The following is a 25,766-nucleotide window of genomic DNA, read 5'->3' as shown; positions in this document are numbered from 1 at the left end:
CAACGGTATGGAACGTAATTGGTACCACAATCTGGGGACAAATTGAACACTGGGATGAATTTGATCTAGTCGGTACTAAATAGCATTTCCTTCCAAGGAAATTTAATGTTTCGTTGGTATCAAACACATTCTTCCATGTTTTCTAGTTTATAAATGTCTAATGATGATTTTGAACTAGATTGATTTTTTTACGCGGTACCGTAAAAAAACACGTTAAGGTGAAGATAAATAGAAGCCAAACCTCAAATTTTCAATATCACAAATCTGCAGAACCAAACATCCGTTTAATCTGAAAACTTAATCGTTTGGTCACAACCAGCTAGATTCATTTTCACTTATATTCATAGAAAACGTAAAAAACCGCGTTAATTTAAAAAAAGGGTGCAGGTCATTAGGTCGAAAGGGTCGTTAGGCCGAAATTCCATTTGATCATCATTTACATTGGCTAACACATTCATCAGTGTTTTTTCCTTCTTTTAATCAAAGGCTGTTCTTTCTAGTTATATTTCAAAACAGATATTGTGGGCTTCTATGTAATACGAATTATTCTGTCCTAAAAACTTACAATCCATTTGATCTGAAAAATCATTCAGCGGCTTCTAGATATTGCAAATTGTCCTGACCTATCCCTATTAACCATATGATTCTTTAGATCTATCGGCCATTTTCGGCCTAATGACCCTTTCAACCAAATGACCTTTTTGGCCTAACGGGATAGGATCATTGTAAAACCTGATTGATTGAAATTGATTTAATAAATATTTATATTTATATTTAAATCGATAACATAAACTAATAGAGTTCAATAAAGTACTTATTTTATCGAAATTAATTTGACTATATTTGAATGCCAACATTTTGAATATATTTGAATGCTAACATAGAGTTGTGAAAAAAAGACGTGATAGACGTGAAAAATGCAACCAGTAGCCGCTAGTGTTCGTTAGTCGACCCTTGGATGCCATCACTAGAAAATGCTAGTGACCGGTATTGACTGTTTAACGATAAACTTGCGACGATCGACGCGCCACCATATTTTATATAACGAAGTGTATTAGAACTAACTTGGAGGTGATGGTTTGGAGGTTATTTGGTAATTTGGAGGTTAAAATCCCCTCCAAACACAAGCGATTTTGCGGTGGGATGTTGACGTTTGATGACGAATACGATCCAACAGAGAGTGATATAGGGTAGCTCGAGATGAAGAAAAACGAATCCAGCACAATAAGAAAAAACAGCACGAAGGAAGTGTGATAGCTGCCCAGACAACCAAAATGTACGTATACCAGCCATGATTATTTTAGTTGGAAAGGTCGACTGGTACTTGATGTTACTAATTTATTTGGCTATCTCAGTTTTAATAAAGCACCAGCTATCCCAATTTTAGAGATGTACCACATCTCCAATAACCCTAACACAGTGAATCACAGAACAGATATAACTAATCTAAACACAGCTTACGCAGGTGTATTATACTCTCTCGAAAACCAACAAAGCAGAAAAAATTGACAAATTTTACAAACACAAACACACTCACCATAGCATAAAAGCGCAAATAAGCTAAAGTAACCATAAAGCTTTAAAAGAAATTCACAATTTTGAAACAACCGTTAGTAGTAAGTGCAAGTTTAGACTGTTACGAAAATCTAATAAAGTTACTTTTCAGACAAATAGTACAAAAATGAGATTTAAAATAGTGCAAATTGACAGAAAATTCACATCCACATTTTAAAAATTCTACAGAAGCAATGACTACAAAAAAATAACAGAAGAAACGATGATTTCAAACAGGACAAAACGATAGACAATGTAAGACAAACTAGATTATATTAACTAAGCTATATACTTACTGTTTTTTGTACACAATAGTTTACCCTTGAAAAAGGCCAAAATCCGTGGCCGAAACGTCTGGCAGAATTAAATAAAATCGTGTAGAACATTAAGACTGAGATAGCCGAATAAATTAGTAACATCAAGTACCAGTCGACCCTTCCATCATGTGCGTATAACGAAATCACCTGGAGGCTTTATATGTGCAAAATTTCACTTATAAGATGTCACGAAAAGACATTCTACGTCAAAAGTGGAGGCGATATTCGTGTATATATTATGTGATGAATTGTTACGTCAGTTCCATCACCGCTTTTGTAATTTTGTAGATGTTTTCGGCTTTTTTCGGTGAAATTAACATTAAAACGCACGCTATGTCTGAACCAGACGGTTATAAAAATCGAATGTACATCAGATTTTTTCTCGCTAGAGTTTAGTATTTGGGTTATATTTTCATAATCGGAAAGTTTTAAAATATTCCATCGGTGAAATTTTGATTTTTTCCACTTTTTAGTCATTTTTCATACTAAATTTCATGAAAATCACGTTTTCGACGCATTTCAGCCCATAGAAAATGTATGGAAAAAAATCACCGATAGAATATTTTAAAACCTTCCGATTATGAAAATATAGACCAAATACTGATCTCTAGCGGGAAAAAACTCGATGTACATTCGATTTTTATAATCGCCTGGTTCAGACATAGCGTGCGGCATCCTGTTCATTTGTCATGGGGTGTACTATCCGTTTGTTGAGGGGCATATTGTCCAGGCTCTTTTTGAAGTGCGTGATATAGATGATTATAAAAAAGATGTTATTTTTAGGTATCTAAGTAAATTTTGAGAAAAAGCTTGCATTTTAAATAACTTGTAAGATAATGAGCCAATTAATGGGGTTTTTCCATGGCATATAGTGCTTTTGACACAGATTTTTCTCTTATTTTTTTCTTAAGGGGGGCATATTTTTATCCTGGGCATTAATTTACATAATTCAGAGAGGGCTTCTTACAGATATCTGTATTGTTTTCTCACGAACATAAATGAGATTATTCTTACTAAATCATGGCAGGGTTCTCGCAGAATTCTATTCATGATTTACATGAAATACTTGGGCAGGATTTTCATAGAATGTCTAGCAGTATTTACAAAAAAAACCCTGCCATGATTACCATCGCATCCGAGAAAGCATTCTACCAAATTCGTGAGTTGGATTCCCATATGATCCCCGAGGTACTTCTGATATAATTTTGAGCAATACCTATACCTATGGGGCTCTGCACAAAAATCATTCGATCTCTTTCGCTCTTCCATGAAATTAGTAAACAACAAGGCCAATAAACGTCAAAATCCCATACACAATCAAAACAGTGCAGAGGCCTATACCCCGTATAGGCCTAAGTGAAAGCAAAAATACTGAAACCCTTACCGCTCAGAGAATTCTTAACGAATTCAAATAATTTTTTGTCAGTTCACTAGCCCACATATCTAGTTTCTAAAAGTGGCCAGAGGATTTCGGAAACATACCTGTGGCCGGAGTTATTCCGGTGGGTCACTGGGTCAAGTCGGGTAAAAAATGGGTATTTTTTGGGACATGCCAAGTTATTTTTATTTATTTGCAATGACAATAATTTTAATTTGCATAAATCATTAAGTTCTGATATTCAACACTATAAATGAAGTGTTTTGCACCGTTCAAAATATACCGGACATGGCAATTTGGACGTAAAGCCCGGAAGAACCGGCTATGGATTTGTTGGATAATAAAGCAATTTTCTTAAAATTTCGTCATATATAGTGGCCACATTATAACCGATTCCGGAAATTATCTGTGACTTGAAAATTGCCTACCTCCAGGGGCACAAACGCACAGTACCCTTCTCACCCGACCTGACCCAGTGATCCACCCGAATAACTCCGACCATAGGAATATTTCCGTGTTCCTCTGTCCACTTCTAGAAACAAGATCTGTGTGCCAGTATACTGTCAAAAAATCATTTGAATCCATTAAGAATTCGATGAGCGGTGAGGGTTCTAGAATTTTTGCTTTCACTCAGGCCTATACGGGATACAAGTTTGGGCAGCGTTCTCACAGATTGTAAAACATGATCAAATTTAAACTCTGGCATGATTCTGATGCTACGTATGATCCTCGCAAAATTTTATATAAGATTCTAGCAAAACCGTGGGCAGATCTTTGAATAGTATTAGGTGCAATTCTGACAAAGGATGTTTTTTTAATGACCATGGGCTAACGTAAGCTCCTGAACACAATCCACCAAGAATGCCGAGCAAGATCAACAAAAAAAAAATGGAATCGGCAGCAATGTTTAAAATGTTTTTTCGCTGACTGACCTTCATTCGCTTCTACGAAAATGTTATAATTGCTTGCACGATTAAACATTTTGAAGAGGCCTACCTTATATGGATCAAATACAACAAAGAAACTCAACTTCTTATTATTCTTCTTGACATTACGTCCCCACTGGAACAGAGTCTCCTTCTCTGCTTAGTGTTCAATATGCAGTCCACACTATTATGTAACTGCTGAGAGCTGTTTTGCCGAATTTTTGCATTCCTATATCGTGTGGCAGACACGACGATACCATATGCCCAGGGTAGTGAAGAAAATGTCCTCTAAGAAAAGATCCTGGACCGACAAGAATTAAACCCAGGCACCTTCAGCATGGCTTTGCATTGTACCAGAACGTTACCGCTAGGATTAGGATGTTCATTAAATTGCTAAAATTACATTTAAAACAGAAGACTTCCTGTCTAGATGTTCCAATTTTTATAACATAATGACTTTATTTACCAGAATCACTAGAATTCGGGTTCTACACGCCGGCCAAGACCATTCACATCAATCTGGCATCTCCTTCCACCCAACCACATGATTCAAATTACGACGGCAGACGAGTTCATCGAGAGTGAGAAAAGTTTAAAACAATCTTGTCTGAGCAGCACCAGAACAAGCACAATTCTGGCTACCTACCTATGTCTGGTCTGGTCTGGTGCGTTCACTTCTTGCTTGGTGTTATTTCTTTTCGTCCGGCGAACCCACTATCGTTTAATGACTCAGTCAATATTTGGATAGTCTTCTTCTTCGGAGCTTCCAACGGACGGATGGTGTGGTGGCTCAACAGCAACTTCTTTTGCCTCACCGCATTTAAGCTCTTGAGAGGCTGAACTGCTGACGTTCGTCTTCTGAGACGGCCAACAACTCGGCAATCAGCGAAAGCGATTGATTTGGTTCTTCGATTTGAAGTTCATTCATGAACTCTCTTAAGCACATAGCGACGCCATAGATATGTATGTAGAATAGGGCGGTGCAGTAAAGAACAAAGTTTAAAAATCCTTTCTCCCATATATTTTCTACAAATTCAATGATGAAATTTGTGTGAAATTTTCAGCCATTTTGGAGAGAATTTGATTACTATTTCCTGTCAGTAAAATAAATTTTAATGCAAAAAAATATGGTAGTATGAATCTTATTTTTCAGTTTATATCCTCGAAAGATCTATGGCATTTGCCTTCACAATGTATAGATAAAATTTATTTACAACAACATGCGCCGTTTTTAAAGCATTACCAGTTATCCAGAAGCATATATTTAAACCTCTTTTGGCATATTTTCCACTAAAATTATTCATAAATAGTTTGTCTTAAAAAGTGCAGTAACATGTTGTTTCAATTGGAAAAATATTTTGAGCGGAGTTTTGTGAAAAAAATATAGAGAATTAAAAATTTATTTATTAAAGAAGACAATTTCCGTCTAATTTAAGGCATATTCCGCTGTTCAATTTTAAAATAATTCAAAATATGAATGAATAGCAAGATTTTGGCTTTCATATTCGGCTTGAAGGACCCGGATTTTAGTAACTAACGACATTTTCAATAAAACTTGAACATTCGCTTAATACATTTTTTCAACGTACTTTAATCATTTAGAAAATAAAATACAGGGTACAGTCACAATCGAAGGGTGCCATTACTTGTTTGAAAATGTAAAACTAATAGCATTTTCATTTTCAAACGAATATTTTTTGGAATTATCAAAAAACTGGTCAATGTTACCTCGGATTATTGTATCACCAAAATGACCGATTTTTTTCAGAGCTCTATTTTCATCATAGATATTGTAAGGATGATATGGGAGCTTGGAATTTCAAAGATTTTTTTCAATTCACTCTAATGTACAACGAAGCACATGGTACGCTGCTCCTACGAGAGCTTATTCAGTTCAGATCATAGATGTGGAGTGCTTGCCATGCTGCTCACAAAGCAGTTCAATTGAAGCGTTAAAGCGCCAGCATCATCATCAGGCTAACCGGGCTCGCTTCTGTCTGTTCTGGTGTTTGATGAGTCGCAAAATCTTCTTCGGGCACCCGGTGGTTGAGCCACCGCGTACAAAATGGTAATCCAGTCTCTTTGCCAGCAAATATTTGACGAACGTTAAGTGTTTTTCAAACACGCGCAGAGAGCAACTTCTCCTCTCGAGTTGATCGATGTGATCAATACCGGCCAGAAGCTGAAGGCGCAAACGGAGCCTGACAAAGAAAGAACATTTCAAAGGTCGTACAAGGGGCAGGAATGCACAGTGGTACATGACAAGAGAAACCCTCAAAGTTTCTAATATTGTCGATAAACTTTTTTTTTAGATTTCTGCTGAATGATGTTCCTAAAAGAAATAGATTTATTGAGTTTATTAGATTTTTGATGCCATTTTCAACAAGTTCAAGTCAATCAAATTTGATTGCTTCCATTTTACCTTCTTCTTCTTCTTCTTTCTGGCATTACGTCCCCACTGGGACAAAGCCTGCTTCTCAGATTAGTGTTCTTATGAGCACTTCCACAGTTATTAACTGAGAGCTTACTATGCCAATGACCATTTTTGCATGTGTATATCGTGTGGCAGGTACGAAGATACTCTATGCCCTGGGAGATCGAGAAAATTTCCAACCCGAAAAGTTTCTCGACCGGTGGGATTCGAACCCACGACCCTCAGCTTGGTCTTGCTGAATAGCTGCGCGTTTACCGCTACGGCTATCTGGGCCCCATTTTACCATTTTACCAACTACAGTATATTTAGCTCACTTCAAACCAAATCTCAATCAACTGCATAACTTGATCTCTTGAAGGTTAAAGAGTGAATGTTACATACATCCAAAGGACCTTCCGGGATTCCTGGATTTAGATGCCCTGGGATTCCCAAAACCAGCGATCTCTCAAATGTTATTTAATAAAACTAATACTAAATCAGGCTCAAACAAACATATTATGTACATTTTTGAACGAAATGTTTAGGAAATACATAATAACATAATTATACACATCCAAAACACAATAAAAACATAATTATACACCTTTCATAAAGTGAAGTGGGGCAAAAGTTTGAGCAAGAGTTTATTTTTAAGATTTCTAGCTTAATTCAAAACAATTTTGAACAAACATTAGAAAAGGGTACATCAACATTTGTAAACAATGGCTTTGCAAGACGCTGTTGAGCCCAATTCAACTCGATCACGCTCTACAATACCATTATCAGGAAGGGCGTACATTAATCTCCCTGATAGTAGTGTTAGTTTGCGTGGGCGGGCTAAAAAGGGCTCAACAGCAACGTTTCTGAAAAAGGCTCAAGACTTCTTGTACATAGGAGAAGGTTTCGACCGTGATTGTTTTGAATTATTTTTGTTTTGTGGCTGTAGCGGTCATGCGACTCGAAGGTAAAGGGAGTCTATAGAAGCAAATGATGAAAACGAATAGGTGCATTGGCGTCGCAAGGGAGCGACAGACGCAAGATTGAAATTTAATTAGGTGGTGAAAATTGAGCAAGCCATTTTAAAGTCAGTAAGCATCGAAGCGTCCTGTATTTTGCCTAGCTTCTCTACTGGACAAGGGTTGGCTCAAAGCTTTGAACTTTGCTACCAACATTGAAGTTGCGACGCCTATGCACCTAATCGTTTCCATCATTTGCTTCTATAGACTCCCTTTACCTTTGAGTCGCATGACCGCTACAGCCATAAAACAAAAATAATACAAGACTTCTTAGGCCCTTTTCAAATGTTTGTCCAGAATTGTTATAATTGTCATGGGGGTCATGGGGGAATGTTATTCAAGTAAGAGATTTTCACTCCAAATATTATAAAAATCGATTGAGTTTTCGGAAAGTTATGGCTGCTTGTTGTTTTTCGACGTAAAAATTGTAATTTTCGCCAGCTAAGGGTTGGCACTGTTGTCCTTCTGCCATCAGCTAGATTGAGGGGGTGCGTCCAAGCGTCTGTTCACCAGAAGGTGCGACTCAAACAGCGTCTGTTCTGGTATCCAGCGGCTGAGTGTGGTGGCACCCGTGATGTAGGTAGCGCAACCCTGGTAAGGTAGGATACCAAATCTTCGACTCACCACGAAACATGGAGAAGGAAGGAATAGAGAACGATATTTTCGGCAACCTACCTGGCGCCGATAGGACTATGAATGGAAACTTGGTATCTGGAATGTCAGGACGTTAAATGAACCCGGAAGAGCGAGCCTTTTAGTTCGTGAACTGCAGAAGGTTGGAGTGGACGTGGCCGCCATTCAAGAAGTGCGGTGGCCTAGAACTGGAGAACATGATCTATGAACATGAATCTATGTTCTGAGAATATGGGGCAAGCTCTTCAACTACAGCCTGATCAACATCTATTCACCGACGAACGACAAATCCGATGATGTGAAGCTTGTTTTCTACGAAATCCTTGATGAGGTCTATGGAGAGTGCCCAAAACACGACGTAAAAATCCTTATCGAAGATGCAAACGCACAGTCTGGAAGAGAGAAACAGCGCAAAAACTGATAGGTACTTCTCAAAGACGCCCCAGAAGCGGATAGTTCGACGAAGAGTGCCAGAGGATGACGGATGAGAAGAACGTGGCCAGACGTCGGATGTTAGTATCTGGTACCAGGCTGAGCAAAGAACGGTACAAGGAAGCAAGATCAGCCGTAAAGCGAATCCATCGCAAGAAAAAAAAAAGAGTATGATGAGAATGTGATAGCCGAAGCACAAAACTGTAAGGAACAGAACGATATGCGACGAATCTATGAAACTGTCCATAACGTGCGGAGAAAGCCAGCGTCGTCTTCCGTCATGTGCAACGACCGTGAAGGTGTTTGCTGACAGATAGAACGATGGTGACTGCCAGGTGGAAAGAGCACTTCGAAACGTTACTGAATGGAGGGAACGATAGAGCATCGGATAACAGAATAAATATCGACAACGATGGTCAAGCTCTGGAGCCTCCATCACTAGATGAGGTTAAGAGGACGATTGAGGAGCTGAAGAACAACAGAGCTACTGGGAAGGATGAGCTCCCGGCCAAACTTATCAAGCACGGTAGTGAGCAGTTGCGTGGATTAATTCACCATATACTACTAAAAAAAATGGAGCTAGTTGGTTGGTTTCATCTACTCTCTTTTCCCAAAAGGGCATAGATTGGAGTGCACCAATTACCGAGGAATAACGCTCCTCAATTCGGCGTACAAAATAATGTCACATATTCTGATCAACAGATTAAGACCACTTGAAGAGTCCTTCGTCGGCAAATACCAAGCTGGTTTTCGTGAGGGCCGATCGACGTCGGATCAAATGTTTACCCTGCTCCTCGAAGAATTCCTGGAGTAAAACTTGCACACTCATCATCTGTTCATTAATTTCAGGACGGCGTACGATTCAGTGAAAAGAAACGAGCTGTGGGAAATAATGATGGAACATGGTGTTCCGGCAAAGCTAATTAGACTGATTCATGCAACGTTGGAAGGATCGAAACCAAGTATAGGAGTTGCGGATGAGATTTCGACATCCTTCCTGACCTTGGAGCATAATAAGCCTATTATAAATACCACAACGCCAAAGTACATGGTTGCTGGTAAACACCGTGGCCCCATAGGTGATGTTGATAGTGAGGTGGTTTTAGGTGGTGATATTTATGAAGTAGTTGAAGAATGTGTGTACCTTGTATACCTCTAGTGACTTGCGATAATGATGTTACCTGCGAGGTAAAAAGGCGTATTACAGCTGCGAGTAGGGCTTTTCAGCATCAGGCATCAGCTAAAGTCAACCAGCTTACAGACAAAGCCCAAACTCACATTGTACAAGACTCTAATTCTTCCGGTTGCTCCGGACGGTCACGAATCTTGGACGTTGAAAGAGGTCGACCGGAGAGCTTTTAAGGTATTTGAACGTAAAGTGCTGCGAATAATACTCGGCATTAAATAGGACAATGGCATCTGGCGGCGTCGCATGAGCCACAAGTTATACCAAGTTTATGCCGAAATGAATATTGTTAAGCGGCATGCTGTGGTGGGCTGGGCATGCACAGTGACTCAACCTCATTTTCGTACGGGACACTGTTTCCACATCGAGTAGGTTTAAAACTATTAAATGATTTACTGACTTCGATATGCTTTCTCAATTACGAAGGTCGTATGTGTCATCTATTGCTCGGCAATCATAAACTCTATTTATTCGCTAAAATCTTTGGTTTAATGGAAAAGTATTGAATTTGCGTCTAAAATTCACCCAATCCCATATTCGTACACCTAACAAAAATTAAACATACAACATTCAATTTTTTTTATGTGTTAGATGATTGCTCAATATCTTCATTACATTGTTCAGATGTAAATTTGGAATAAATATAAGCGGAAATATTTGAAATTCAAGTAAATTTAAGAAAAATACCTACTTTTTGCAAAAAAACATTAATTAACAATGATTACTACGAATACTGAACGAGTTTCAAAAACTTATAATTAGTTTTAGAATACTTACGAGTGGATATCGGTATCTCATACTTCACAATCTTGGTTAATATAACATTTATAAAAAATCTAAAACCAAGAATTTTAGTCAATTTTTTTCAGTTAAGATCCTTAATGGATGTACATAATCCATAGTTAATGTTCCTATCTAAAATTGCGCAATTATTATTTTTATATCATATTTTACTACCAAACATTATCATAGAGATTGATAGAATAAATATTATTGCCGTGACCGCAACACATGCATTGGTTTATATTGTATGAAAATAACATTTCAAAAGAGTTTTGAAGTTATAACATAACAATTTTCTCAACTCAAGGGGGATAAAAACTTTTTATGATTTCTGTGAACTGAATATATTTTAACCAAAACTCTTTCAGTGGTCACGAATATATTTCTTAGACTGAATTCTACAACAAAAATGAACGCTATTGTTAGAATTATTGAATTTTATAGCAAAAATCATTGTATGTTTAAATTTTGATAAGTGTACGGATATGGGATTGGGTGAATTTTAGACACAAATTCAATACTTTTTCATTAATCTAAAGATGAATGTAGATGGAAACATTTTATGACTGTTAAATAATAGATGACACCTATGGCCATCAATATAGATAAAGCATTTCAAACTCAATATATCATTTAATAGTTTTTTACTTACTTGATGAGACGCCAGTGTCCTGTACGAATATGAAATTGTGCCACTGTAGCTCGCATGTCGGAGGAACATCAAGCTAATATAATATTCAGAAGAAAATCAGGGAAAGGCTGTCGCCTCCACGGCAGACCGCGCACCAGATGGATTTTTGTAGGGAGGAGGGTTCCAGGGCGACTGGAAGCGATTGGTACAGGACCGGGTCCAATGGAAAAGGCTTCTTCATTCAGCGTAGATTCAACGCAATAGCAAGGAATTGTTGCCCATCAAGTGAGTAAGTAAGTATAATTAAAGTTCTCCAAGAAGTTTGGGAAATTAAGTCAATACTTGATAGAAGTTAACTAAATGAGCTTGAATGGGTATTATCCTTGATCGCAAAGTTTTGAAAGGTCATTCGCAACGCTTGTAGATATGTTGACCTGTTTTTTAAGTAGTTCTTGGATAACCCAAAACAGCAGTTGTACTGAACTTTTGTTAGAATATAATAAGGCACTCGCACCATTATTTTTCCAGCAACGAGATCAAATGGGATTTTTTGTTTGTTGTTTTCATGCGGAAACGGGTTCGATATGTTTCGGATCAATCACGGAGTAGCAACCATTGACATGTACAGTCAGTCTATGCTATGCTATGCTATGCTATGCTATGCTATGCTATGCTATGCTATGATTCATACGGAAACGGTTTCCATATGAAAACAATCCATATGCGTGCATGTGCAGAAAAGAGAAAGGTGATTAAACGTCAGATTGCTTTATTAAATTGTGGGCCTCGTGGCCGTGCGGTTAGTGTCGTCAGCCTTATAAGCGCATCTTGTTTTTCCCGCTTCAGCCATTGAAGTTTTTCGCCAGGAATGTATCTCGGCAGTGCTACTAGAACATGCTTGTCCGTTGTCTAATATTAAGCTACAATTTGTGCAGCTGAATCGCGATGTCCAGGTCTATTTTTTCATAAACCTTATTCACAATCCTTCGATATATTACAGGTTATTATAATACGGCTTATATTTCGAAAGTTCTCAAAACCAAAAAATCGTATGTTCTTCTAAATTCAAATCACTCAAAACTTGAATTGATTTTTTTAAGATTTAGAGATGTCGCAAGCGATTTAAAGGAAACATTACTTCATTAATAACTTCGTAGTACTTTGGTTAAATTGGTGGTGTTTATATCTGTGAATAGCTGACCTAATACGACGTCAAATCCATAAAGCGTTGCCAGAGTTTCTGTTCCGTGAGCCAAAAAAATTGCCCCGAATCACTCTACTCAACCGATTACAAATAGTTTTACACGTTTTTGAAGATAATTTAAGATAATTTAATTGTTTCCAAAAAAATAATAATGAAACCTATAGTTCAAAATAGTTTTGACCTGATCAACACTTTAATTTTTAACGAAAAATACCATATTTTGCAATTGTTTGCCAGTTTAATGTTAATACAGAATGTTGAACCAGTTTTTCTCATTTGTTTTTTTTTTTTGAATAATCTTAATAATAATTGTTAAATTATTTTATAACAACAATGTTTTTTTTTATATATGCGCCATTCAACCTGTAGTTATGAAAAGATGCTTTATAAACTTCAGTTCAGTAGAATAAATGCAATTTCCAACGAAAAAACATGTACAATCCAAAGTGATTTGATTTTCAATTAGTGGGTAGGTTTTAAGAGAAAACCTTATCGAAACTCTTTTTTTAATTAAATGTGATGTATAAACAGTTAAACAATTATTAAACTACACTCACAAGCATGGGAAATCAGTTGAGATTTCAGGACGCTATGCTGCCGTGAATCGCAAGTCAGTCCCATCTGCATTTTCGTCAAATTTGAGTCGATTTCAGTTTTCAACATATCTTCCAATGCTCTTTCAGCTGCAGATTGTTCTAGAAAACACGAAAAAACACCAAGTTGTTTTGTCACATTGGCAAATGTAACCGCATGACAGTCACATTGAGATTATACATGAGCATTGTAATGTATTAGCAATGAAATTTCTATCAGAATTAATTTCTGACTATTCACCCAATATGCGATATGAGCTACAAAATTTCAGCCTCGCATAATGTTTTTTTTTCGAGTTCTTGGTAATTTTAGGAAATTTTAGTTTCTTCCCATACTGCTATAAAATGCACACTTGAAACTCCATTTACTCAATGCCTACTTTTGTCGAATGTTTGATTGAAAAAAAAAATGATGAAAAAAATGTGAAAACTAGCTTTATTTTAATTTTGAACAAATTCAATGTTCCACAAAATTTCCATATATTATTTTTTGAATGTTCTAGGTTTCAAAATTGGTTAAAAATAACAAAATTGTGAACTCTTCATTAAATATCATATTTTAAAACTTGAAAATTCACCATCAAGTCGCTTGCACCACCTATAAATCTTAATATTTGTGGCACGAACTTTGAGGCTCTTCTTTTAATGTGGTTTAAACTTAGAATACCACACGAATTTTTAATTTTGAGTTCTTTCGTAAAATAGGCCACACTTTACTGGTTATGTTGCCCGCAGATCCGGGCCTACGCTTAAAGAGTTCTTATATTGTTGATGAACTCGAAACTTGACAGAATATATTCGCAAAAGTCTATATGAGTATGAACATTATTCGCAAATCTTTAAAAGATCACTGGCTACGCTTGTTGATGTAAATGTCTGTTTCTCACGTTCTCACTGTTTTAACAAAAAATTACAAAAGAAATACTACTATTATTTTGAGCGATTTCATCTGGTGCTTAAATTTTTAGCCGGTATTTTAAAAAATTCAATTTCGTGATAATCAAATTTAGGACATTTGTAGTTCTCTGCCAAAATTTCATGCCGATTTCTAATAAGAAAAAAAAGTTGCATCAAGTTGAGTATTTTGTATGAAAATGGGTTTCACTTCTATTGCACAACTGGTCGGGGTTCTGCTAAACCGCACCAAGTGCCAAAATCTTTATTCCGAGATATTTTACTTTAAAGTTTTTTCATATACTAGTTTATCGCGGATGATAATTTCAATTTTTTTATCGCTCACATGCGATTAACAGTGTTCAATAAGTACACCGAGATTAAATATACTAGTAAATCATTAAAAATTAACGATGTAATTGGATTTCATTAAACAATATGAAGCACTCAGTTCACTCTGGCTGAACAAAAATTGAAAAATATGGTTCTTGGTTCGGTATGGTTGGATGTGTTTCACAGTTTTCAACAACACAAGTAAAATTGGAGACAAATGATGTTTGCCATCACCGTGCATGTTGGAATCCATGTCACAAGTGTTTATGGGAAGGGTTTGTATGTATTGATTCAAGGTTCTCACGTGTTCATACATAGATCCTTATGATCGAAGAAAACCATGAATTCGTTCTGCCAAAGCGCACCAAGTTGCTCCCATTTGGTGCACCTTTGCTGATCAAGTTCACAGTTCAATGCGTGAAGTGTTCACTAGCAATCACCATCTTTTCAGATGTACATTGACCTGCTGATGTTTTCCTGCAATATAAAAATAATCACAGAATCTAAAAGTTGTTTGATTTCCATCACCATCGGATAGAACATCAGAAAAAAAGTTTCATCGGGATTCGATCTCTTGCCTTCTGAGTGGTAATCTAGTGTGCTACCACTAGGTCATCTTCACTTCTTGAAGGAATGGTGATAAACTTGAATCAAGTAATGTGCAGTTTTTCTGACGGGGTTTGATGGCGATAATGTCCACCTGATTGGTTCACACAGTATCAGATTAAATTGATTCGTTTTTCTTATTACGGCTTCTGTGTGGTTAGATAAACATATTCTATAACAAGCTAATGCAAGTATTTACTGCATGTAAATGCCTTTACTTCATGTCTAAATGTGATTTTCAGATAAACAGTACTTAGTGCGGTGTGGCTAGATAAAATTTGAAAGAAAATAGATCAACGCCACCGGAGCAATATTTAATTTTAATTAATCAATTGCTGCCCAATTTCACTGGCCTCTATTTCTATGAGTTGCTTGGAATGGATAAATTGTAAAAATATAGAAGGAAGTTGAAAAAATATAGCTTAATATCTGAAAAATGAATTTCCTCTGATGACGTGCGTTGGTTTATGGTTCGCTCTGGCTGAACAAAATTACAGTTTTTCATATCCACCCAAAGAAAATTTTTGATCTAAGATTACAAGGGACTGTTCAAATTACTTGATATTTTTATGGTAGAAAGGTAATGATTATTTGAGTCCTCTGGTGTAAAAAAGTCAATTAGGGAAAAAATGGCACTTGGTGCGGTTTAGCAGAACCCCGACCAACTGTACATCGAAAAATTATTATTTTTATTTTTGTTCAATACCATTGAGGTTGCTTTGAGCATCAAGTGATATTGGTAGATTATAGTTTTCTGTCGATTTGAGGAACTTTTGAGGTTTTGTCCGACCTTTGTATGAAGGCGCGCCACTGAGGAACAGTTCAGAGAAATTTCACCAACTTATCGAGCGCTAAACCATTTCACTTTGTTCCTCACAGCATCCCAGCGCAGCGCAATACCGGAGAGATTACCGCCGAATGGAAGTGCGCGTAAGTAACACATTTTTTTCTGTAGCCCGGGGCGATGCATTTGTCCGTTGACCTCTCACGTACCCTCCTAAAAGTGGCATACGTGTAAGAGGTTTGCTGGAATCGAGAAGTTGAGACTTGGGTAATTTTCTCCCTTTCCACAGCTGCCGACGGCCGATTTTCTCCGGCATAAGCCCGTTGGACACTCTTGTAGAGCGAATGTCATTTCCGGGAACTGATTTCGGCTTAAATTTGGCGATTTGACATGGTTTTCACATCGTGGAACGACCGACTTTTGGCCGCAATGAAACATACCAGCATACCGATTATGTGATCGTGCCATGAGATGCTGTACTTTCCTTTATAAGCACACTGATAAAAGGGCAAGTCAATTGGCGAACAGTTCTTTTTACAACGAATAATTATACGCTATCGTTGCTGGTTGTTCAAATTTCTCCTGCTCAGCTGCACTGCACTAGTGTGTCTGTCCCACGTTCCACAGTCTGTGCACAATTTTAAGTCATATGCTCGACGACCGGTGTCATTCCACAAGACATGTGTAGATCATTTTTGCTCGATTCCAGGAACGAAATGACTACCATTTGCATAATGCTTCGCTGCTGTTTGTTCATCGGTGCTCTCCGTGTACTTAGAGCCTAGTGGTTCACAATCAGTTTTCAATAGGGACACGGTAACAGTAGAACATATCGTTTTTAGACTAAACACTGTCTTATGTGTCAATTAGTATGCACGTGTATGCAGGGTTCACTAAAAGACGTTTTAAGAGCGAACGTTTCGAATACGAATACAGTGAGAATTCGCTCGTTGAAGCTTCGCTACAAGGAACAACTCGATGGTAGGATGTTTGCTGGTTGGAGAAAATTTAACTTACCATGACCCCATAACAAATAGTAAAATAAAATATAAAATTCGATAAAACGACATGGAAAACGTAAAATTGTAATTTAAAAGCGCGAATTGAATCGTTTCAAATTGGAACTTCGGTTAGTAAACTGTTTTGAGTGTAATATTTACATAGGATTGCATAAAAAATAAAAATTGTATCGGTTTCTGAAAACCATATTATGGATCAATGTTCATATTATGGATCAAATTGTGACATATTACGGATCAGTGCGCAAAATCAAGAGATTTTCAACTCAATGCATCTGTATTGCATGATTTGACGAAAGTTAACAATGTGTCACATATTACTGCAAAAATAGCAGTGTAAGAGCTGGAAACAAGGGTAAAATGCCTTTTTTTTTGGATACCACTTTGTAGAAACTGAGACATGAACTGCTTTCGCTCCACACCAAGTTTTCCATCCATTTTTGTCCGCTTAAAAACGAATTTGACAAACCTTGGTGTTTTATTAGTTTTATCCTTAGTGCTATTGTCTGAAAATGTCGAATCCAATGCGTAAAACGGCAGAAATCTACATTCTATGGAAGTGATCCATAACCGTGGTAAACAATCATTTCCTGGTCCATATTATGGATCACTAGTTAGAAGTGCTAATATTCGAAATTTAGAAATACAAAACCAATAAAAATGTTTTCCAGAGATGAATTCATACTAAATCGAAGCGAACGAGCATGTTTTATGCTACAACATTAGTATTTTACCACCTGTAGAAGCTTATGAATACTGGCGGTACTTCTAGTACAAATGAAAAAAATATGTTTTACGTCAACGTTTATGTTTTAAGCGAGTTATCCGATGTTGAACGCCAAAGTGATCCGTCACTGTAGGTGATCCGTAACTGTGTGGGCATGGTATATACAAACTTCCATTTGTTAAAACGCATTTCGCTAAGAGATTTCAGACCAAATTCATGTTCTATTATGACTAGGCTGACAAGGATCTTTGAAACTTCATCAAATAATGACCTTATAACAGAATTTTTGTATTTATTTTTACTAGCAGATGTTAATGTAGTAATTCAATTTGAGAAACACTGCTTCATTGGCATCTGGCATATGACATAACGACACCGTTTTCAAATACTGCGTCGGTATTGATGACAGCCTAAGCAATAAGACGTTTACTGCTTTCTTGCGACATGATGGAATGCAAAAATTAGAATAAATCGTCTGTCGAGTAACTGCCTAAAAGTGTGCCTACTCTAACAATTGTGCTACCCAACCAAAAGGACCGCACTGATCAATTGAATGACTTATAATGATAAAACTCGAATTTTATTGCGCTACCGACTAGATCAACCAACGGAACAAATGCCGGTAAAAAGAAAACCACAAACGCACTGCGAGCGCTTTTGATGAGCAACAATTAATGTGGAGTTTATGGCGCTTCCCGGGAAATAAAAACAGACCCTCCCGCTGCTGATCAAGGTGTCCGAAGTTAATAACATTCATATCCACGATAAAAGACGTGCTGAACGCACCTTTCGCTGCGACACGTTGCTGCCATCCGGCTTCCCTTAAAGCGATCAATCAATCAAATGCGAGCTTTTTTCGTAATTTGGATGATCGAACTAGGCGGACAGTTCATCAGCGCCTGATGGACGTCATCCACGAAGGTAAATTCGGCTTCTTTGTTCCCGGAGTTGAAGATTCGACGACTGCACGGAAGGAACCACGACCAGATAGTCTGAAATCTACAGTAGAATGATGCAATGCCACTCGATCGATTGTCCTGGATCCGAATCAATGAGCCTTGCGCCGTGCACCATGGGTGTAGTCAGGAAGCATGAGAGTGCTGTTGTTTCCCAATGGCGAGTAACGGGGTTATCGAATTATATTGCGTATCCAGTTAAGCGTGAATATATCATGGATCGCATCACCAAACTTTGATGACTCCCATATCCTTATCTTTGTGCACTAACCCTATCCTTTCCATGCCAATTGTGGAGATGCAGAGGTGTACTCGGTTTCTAGTAACACACAAGAGTGCGGATAACGTTCAATGTTTTTTGAAAAAGCAGCCAAGGTTGTGTGTAATAATCGTTTTTGCGTCAAATTGGTGAATACACTTTTGAAGGCGCCTTTATCATCCTCCCTCTTGGATACCCTGGCTACACCCATACCGTGCTCACTGTCTGTTGGGAGGTATCGTTTCGCAAACGTTGTTGTTGGTCTGCTGCGCCAGTGGCGATCGGTAATATTAACATTTCGTTCCAGCTTGGGGCGTCGATTAGCGTTACGAAGAGTTGTGCTGGAGACCGTTAGTGGAACGATTATCTCAATTACACGGTGACTGCTGCAACGACAAGGTGGCAGATGATGGCCTCAATTTCTATGCAGATTGTCCGAGATTGCGTGACGATGTTGTTCGATGTTCCGCTGGCTGGATGCTGTGGCAGCAAAACCTGCGGGGACTGGCGAGCCGTCCAATTATTCGTTGCTCCAAGTTCTATCTCAATCGTGGGGAAATCAGTTTGCTTTGCGTTAGAATGTGATTTTTAAATGTGTACTATGTTATAAACTAATCGTATATTTTAAAAGCCTTGAGTAGATTGGATTTATCTAACGGATACCTGTGGCTATTTTGTGTCAGGTATTTGAGTTACTCTTGTATTGTACGACATTTGCCAATTTGAAATATTAATTACTCGAAAGAAACACGGTTTTCCGCTAAGAAATGGAACAACCGTGGTATTGCTCATTGCAACAACTGTCTTCAGTGATAGGTTGGTGAACTACAAAAAAACGATAAGCAATCAAAAGATGGATTTATTTGAGTAGATGAAAAACCAAATTTAGTACTATATAATGTAATTCCACTAGGGTTTGTATCCTTTGACAGATACGCGTATTTCGATCTAAACTATAAGGCCGACAAGTCGAGTTTAGTACACGACACTAAAGACGGCCTTACAGTACTAAATTCGGTTTTAAATTTTCTAATAGGTATTTCACTAAACAGCTCGAAGATTTATTATGTATATATTTGGTTATTCTCAACTGGACACATATTGCCAAAGATGCCGAACACGGTGGAACTCTAAAGAACGGCCAATCAAATTAAAAAGGGTTCATATGGAAAGAGCGGTTAACCCACCAATCTGAATTGTGTGAAGTTATACTATTAAAGTTCACTAGATTTTTCTATTAGTCATTGATTGACGCAACACGCTATGAAGCTGCTTTTTTGGGTATATCTCTGAGAATAGTTCAGGTGAATATTACAGTGATGCCTGGCGGCGTTTGCCCAGCAACTTCTTCAGAGATGCTCCCTGGAAGTATGCATAAGCTATTCTGAATAACTCTTCCACAGATATCTGCAAGAACTCTACCAGGAATTCACATAAATATTGAGGGATCTTTCCAGAAATCCCTTAAAAAATTCCGGAAATTTCCAGCATGCAGTTAATTTTCAGATCAATCGGATTGCAAGAATTAAAGAAACACATCTCCAAGCTTGATTATTTACTGCTTTTGCTTCATAAGCAGCAGGTCATGAGTTCAATGCCAGGCTCGTCAATTTCCTCGCACTTTGTAGTTGTATCTTTCACTTGCTTATATCTTCAACTCCTAATCTATCACACTTAAACCATTCGTTATCAGCAATCGGTAGAACCAAAGACGCACAAGAAACTGTTTCCCTACGCTTCCATTCTTCCACCATTATAACACGCCTTTTTTTAAGCTTGATACATAGGCAGCCTGCTATCCAAAGCAAGAGTCTCTGTCATGAAATTAGCTTACCATTATATCTTCCCACATGAACTGGTGTAGATGCAGGTGTATTCCAGTCTACTGTGGGTCCAGTTTTAAATGCAATATTAATTCCTCGCTCTTCCCCTCATTGGTCTGTATTCTGCATGGCAGGCGCCATTGTTGCCTAAAAATAGAAGATCGCCAGCACTTATAGGCTAAGGGTATCTGTTAGTCCCAAGCATCTATTTGGTTGATTCCTTGAGTAAGTACAGCTGATTTGGCGATACTGAAGTAGAAACCATGGGCGGCCAATCAAGCTCAAGCTCAAACTTAAAAATATGAAACGTGCAGTGCATTCATTGACAAAATAAAAATTAATTTGAGTTAGCACAGATTACGGTGCTAGGTATTGCAGTCTCTTTCTCGACTCAGCCGAGATGCATTATTGTCACAACAATTTATACTGAAAAAGCAGATTAATTTACCTAATACGCTTAGACTCAATCCGCTTCCCGGTCGAGCATTACGTCCACTGCCGGAGGAGGCTAGTCCGTTAGATGCAACAGCTCCATTGGTTACGTTCGGTGCCGGAAAAGCAACCGCCCTTGATGAGCTACCGTTCGTTGCCGCACTCGCACTGCTAGATGGCGCTGTTTTCGTAGTCTTCGCAGTGATAGGCATTTCCAATATATTTTCAACCCATTAACATTGAACACGCATCCAGGGAGGGAGTGAGAGAGTGTACTCTATTATCAATCATACCGTCTTTACAACAACACGCTTTACGTAGCTGGTGATAGTTATAAGAACGATTGTAGAACTACATTCACAACTCGGTTCGGTTCACTGATTGTGACACTGACGGATCGATTTGATAGTGATTTATTACAGCAACCGTTGATCAATGTACTCCGTTGACTGTGAGCTTCGATTAATTACTATCATTTATTGAGCCATTCAAAAGACACTGATAAATAGCACAATTTTCATCGCCTGCACACTTTTCACTTGTGGGAATTCACCATTAACCTAATCTCGTTATTTGAAATTATCATCATCATTTATTGCTGCCGTTGCACCTCTCCGATGAAAATAAATGTTTTGCTGTTAACTTATCTCCCATTCATTCGTCCGTATGCTTCTTCTCTGGTTTATCGGAATCGAGGTCTTTTGTTTCGCTGTGTTCTTTCACTTTTTTCGGAAAATTTATCGTTTCACTCACACCAGCGATGCAAAACGGAGACCGACGCTTGCTTGCGGCCTCTCGAGTATCATAAAATAGTTGCTTCAAGCATGCACTTCTTCCGCATAATGTATAGGATCACTTCTGTTACAGCAAACACCACTGAGGCGAATCAGTAGAACATGGATAAGTACAAAAAGAAACTTTTTTGTGTCTCCTTCAGGCGCTTCAAACTGCCTTCTCATTCCTCAAGAACTGCAACGTAATTCCACAAGTTATATGAACACAGGTACATAAATTATGTTTTATAATTAAAGATGAACGGATCACACGGCGTTACGTTGTCCGGTACTCCGGTAGACGATGTCGACGATGGTAGGAGATGAACGATGATGATGATGGTCATCCCGGCAAAAAGACCGCGATCTCAACTTTCTCAGACATCTCACATTTTAATTACACTAGAAGACGCAGCATCCTTTATTCGTCCGTGGTCCACACGTTCTTGAGATAAAGATGGGATCTAACCAATAAGCCTCACTGTTTATATTTCCACCTTCTTGCTTTCACGTCTTCCAACGAAACTGCTCAAAATTAATTGAATTCATAAACGTACTCACTTCCTACATCTCTTACATTCGTTCCTATTCATCATTCTTTACGCATTAAACTCTGCACTCGAGGATCCATTATCCAACTAAAATGCTGATGTTCCCAACAGAGAGCATACATCCATCAACGGAATTGACCCACGTGAAGGCGGTACTTTCTTGTACCACTTTTGAAGATGCAGCACAATGATGGTGTCTAGCCTATGTCTTCCTTGAAGTAGGTCTTGAACCTTATCGATTTCAACTTCTTCTCCACCGCCTTACTTGTTATCAATCAAAATTGAACACATTGAACGATAAACTTGTTGATACCTTACAAATACTTCATTCACTCATAACACTGCTGACGTTCAGACCATCCAATGTAGCGAACAATGCATTTCATCATATCATTAGTACACGCGACTCGTTATCACTCGACAACTTCACGGAACATCAACAGACGGAAAGTTAGAATTCACAGCTTTTCCAACAACGTTTTTTTTTTTGCTCACACTGATGAAGCAAAATAAACAACGAAAACCAACTCACGAGAGACGTATTGCAAAAAAACTTCGTTCGTTCACAGTAATAGGCCTCCACAAAACCGGTATGGAGTAAGCGAAAAAAAAACAACAAAACTTGAACCATCCACGTTCAGCACTGTTCAACTCTACGTAGAGATGGCGAGCCTTCCAAAGGCACGTCTTACGCGACCGGTGGTTTCGACTGAACTAACCCTCTCCCGCGATGAATACTCATGCTCAAGCTCAACTGTGCTGACTGGACATCATCGGCATCCAGCACATGGAGTGGAATTCAGTGCCGAGAGTTTAAAATGAAAACAGAAACGAGAATAAAAATGAATGGAACCACCATGTTCCGATAGGACCAGATGCTGATGAATGCCGCTCGATTCAAAAACTGCTCGAAAGCTGATAGAGTAAAACGCGAGTGATGATGAATAAGAGCTTTTCCTGAATTAATGGGAGAGAATGAACGAATGGTCACTTTACAGCGCACTGATCAACAGGTTGTTGTGTGTTTGAACTCGTCCGCAATTTGTTTGAAACGCTTTTACGACCTTTGATCGGTGATTCAAGTTTAAAGCACAAATTGGAATGCAAAATTCTGAATTTTCTTTCGACCAAATTTGTTGGCCAGACTTGCAGACTACACATCGGGCCATAAGCTCAAACTCTTCAAAACGTGTACAATCAATATTTCACATGTGGTGATGCAATCTATTTATGTATAAATTGGCATACTGGCGGTTTTCATCATTTATCATTTTTGATGTTTTTGTATTCTACTAAATTTGTACGAAATCTATCAGGTCTCAGACTTGATCTAGGAATATTTCCTGCTTACGCAAATTGCGTGGGCGTTACTTTTTCCTCGTATAATAAACATATCGTATTTATTTTGCTGTTCAGTTTAACATGACTAATCAATATTGTATTATTAGGCAGATTTTTAAGGAGGAATATGCGGAATGGGCGTCCGACCATGTTTCAGCAAGGAGTCCGGCAAAACGTAGATCGTTATAGATGGTAAGGGAAATAGCAGATCCGCTTCTTTCCCGACAATAAAGAATACTTTCTGACGGAAGCCAGGCGTCGAGCCAAAGAACCGAATGTGCGGGGAGATGATCAAAAGGTGGAAGCAGCACTTCGTTGAACTCCTGAATGGTACAGAGAGCCTAGACAGTGAGAGTCCAGACAAAGACGGAAATATTTATGTCAGTACAACAGATTGCTTGGTTTACGCAAACATCATTATGAAGAACGTTAAGAATGCAATTCGACAATAAATTAGGCAGCTGCTAATAATCACATCAGAGTTGACCTCATTAGGATGGGCCTTGAGAAGCTGGCCTTTTTGTGTGCATTAGCATCGTGGAAAATGATTGAGCATTGACAGCCAGTAGACAACGGTATACAAGTATACCGTATGGCGAATCCAGATCTCAACTCTTTTTAAAGTGATATGCAACAGTTATGAGCTAAGTTATGCAGGAGTACAAGATACGGCTTCGGCACCATTCGTCTATTATCCGCAAACAAAATTAAAACACTAAAATAACTGTATTTTTCGATTGTACCCCGTTTGGCATAAAGTCGTTGGCATAAGGTCGTTTGGCATCCTACGAGCCCTACGAGCCCGCAGCAAAAAATTTTGGTAGGTTGGTGATCGTTCAGAGATTTTTCAAACTATGAATGTCAAAATTTGTTGTGACATTAGAGAGCATTACTAAATAAAATTCGTGACAGATCTGGTGGAAGATCTTTTCGGAATAATAACTTTCTCTATATTTCAGAATAAAGAGTATCTTTGAGCTTGATGCGATATGCATATTTGAAAAAAGTAAATTGGCAAAGAAAGTTTGCAGTTATTAATAGAGGGAGCGCTCGTAGAATATTTCGCTGCAGATCAAGCTCTATCCCAGTTTGGACATAACACTTTATGAAAACTACTTGATAAAAGATGGAAAAAAATATTTGCAAAAAAAGGCTCGAATCCAAAGATCTATTACTACAGCATAATGCAAAAATAGCTTATACATGAGAGCAAATTATTGTTTGTTTAAAATGTTTAAGGCTCTAACGCAAAAAATCTTCTCACAGCATAACTCAAATGAACAACACATTGTTAAAAGAAAATATTTGTGGCAAAACTTTTCAACGATTCGAAAGGAGATCATGCGTTTGCAAAAAAACAATATTGGCAGGTTCTAAAGTAATTATCATTATAACAGCACGTCTTGCAAGAATTGATAAAAAAGCCAAATATAAAAATGGTTAACATTTGACTTTACTAAGTAATAAAATTTAAAACAGTTTAAATGTAAAGAACACCATATTTAAAAAAAAGGCACAATTTATGATCAAACCAATAGAAGAAAAAATGTTTGAATATCCAATTGCACGATACGCATCATACTGAGGGGTGAACCCAAACTTTCACACGATAACTTGTTGTCTGTTTTATTGATTTCGAATAGTTTTCAGATTTTTCTGCCAAAATTCCGCGAGCGCTCTTCAAAAAATGTAAGATTACCCCAAACAACCAAAAGTTCGGATTTTACTTGACGAGCGAACTCAGAAGTTCAAACACGGTTCACATTGAGTTCGTTAGAATTGGATGGCTGATTTGAAGGTCCTAAGAAAGCTATCATAATAAAGACCTTTGAAAGGAATCAATTTCAGTTTGTTAGAAACTCAAAAGCACAATTTAAGTTTCTCACTTCTCACTTCAAATCAACGAAAAAGTTCACAAATAGTTTACAGAATACTTGTTTCGAACATTACCGTAATGCTCATTACTATGGAGTTCTTGGCGATGTTCTTTCAATTTTCTCAAATATATTTTTGATTCTTTCACTGTGCCAACAGAAAAACTTTTAACTATTGGGCAAATAAAGTGTTTTCCGCATATTGTCCTATAAACGCTTACAACAGCAGTGAAATAGACTCGACTCGAGTCTACTACACAACACTGAAGACGACCTTACAGTTGAGGTCGAAATACGCGTATCTGTCAAAGGATACAAACTCTAGCGG

At 37.9% G+C, this 25,766-nt stretch overlaps 1 protein-coding gene across 4 annotated transcripts in view; it reads right to left on the bottom strand.

The window, feature by feature from the left end:
- Positions 1–25,766, bottom strand: part of LOC5567164 (protein TANC2) — a 441,714-nt gene that overhangs the window by 286,878 nt on the left and 129,070 nt on the right. Inside the window, exon 1 of one of the 4 annotated variants that reach the window (XM_021853066.1) lies at positions 20,916–22,957. The exons of the other annotated variants lie outside the window; for them this stretch is intronic. Coding sequence (XP_021708758.1) covers positions 20,916–21,111 — 196 coding nt within the window. The 5' untranslated portion in view covers positions 21,112–22,957. Of the gene's footprint in view, positions 1–20,915; positions 22,958–25,766 lie in introns of those variants that run through there. 4 annotated transcript variants of the gene reach the window in all.

This window comes from Aedes aegypti, chromosome 3, assembly GCF_002204515.2.
Source record: "Aedes aegypti strain LVP_AGWG chromosome 3, AaegL5.0 Primary Assembly, whole genome shotgun sequence".
NCBI classification, from domain to species: domain Eukaryota; kingdom Metazoa; phylum Arthropoda; class Insecta; order Diptera; family Culicidae; genus Aedes; species Aedes aegypti.
Note: the sequence above shows the minus strand (reverse complement) of the source record. Positions and strands in the feature narration are given on the sequence as shown.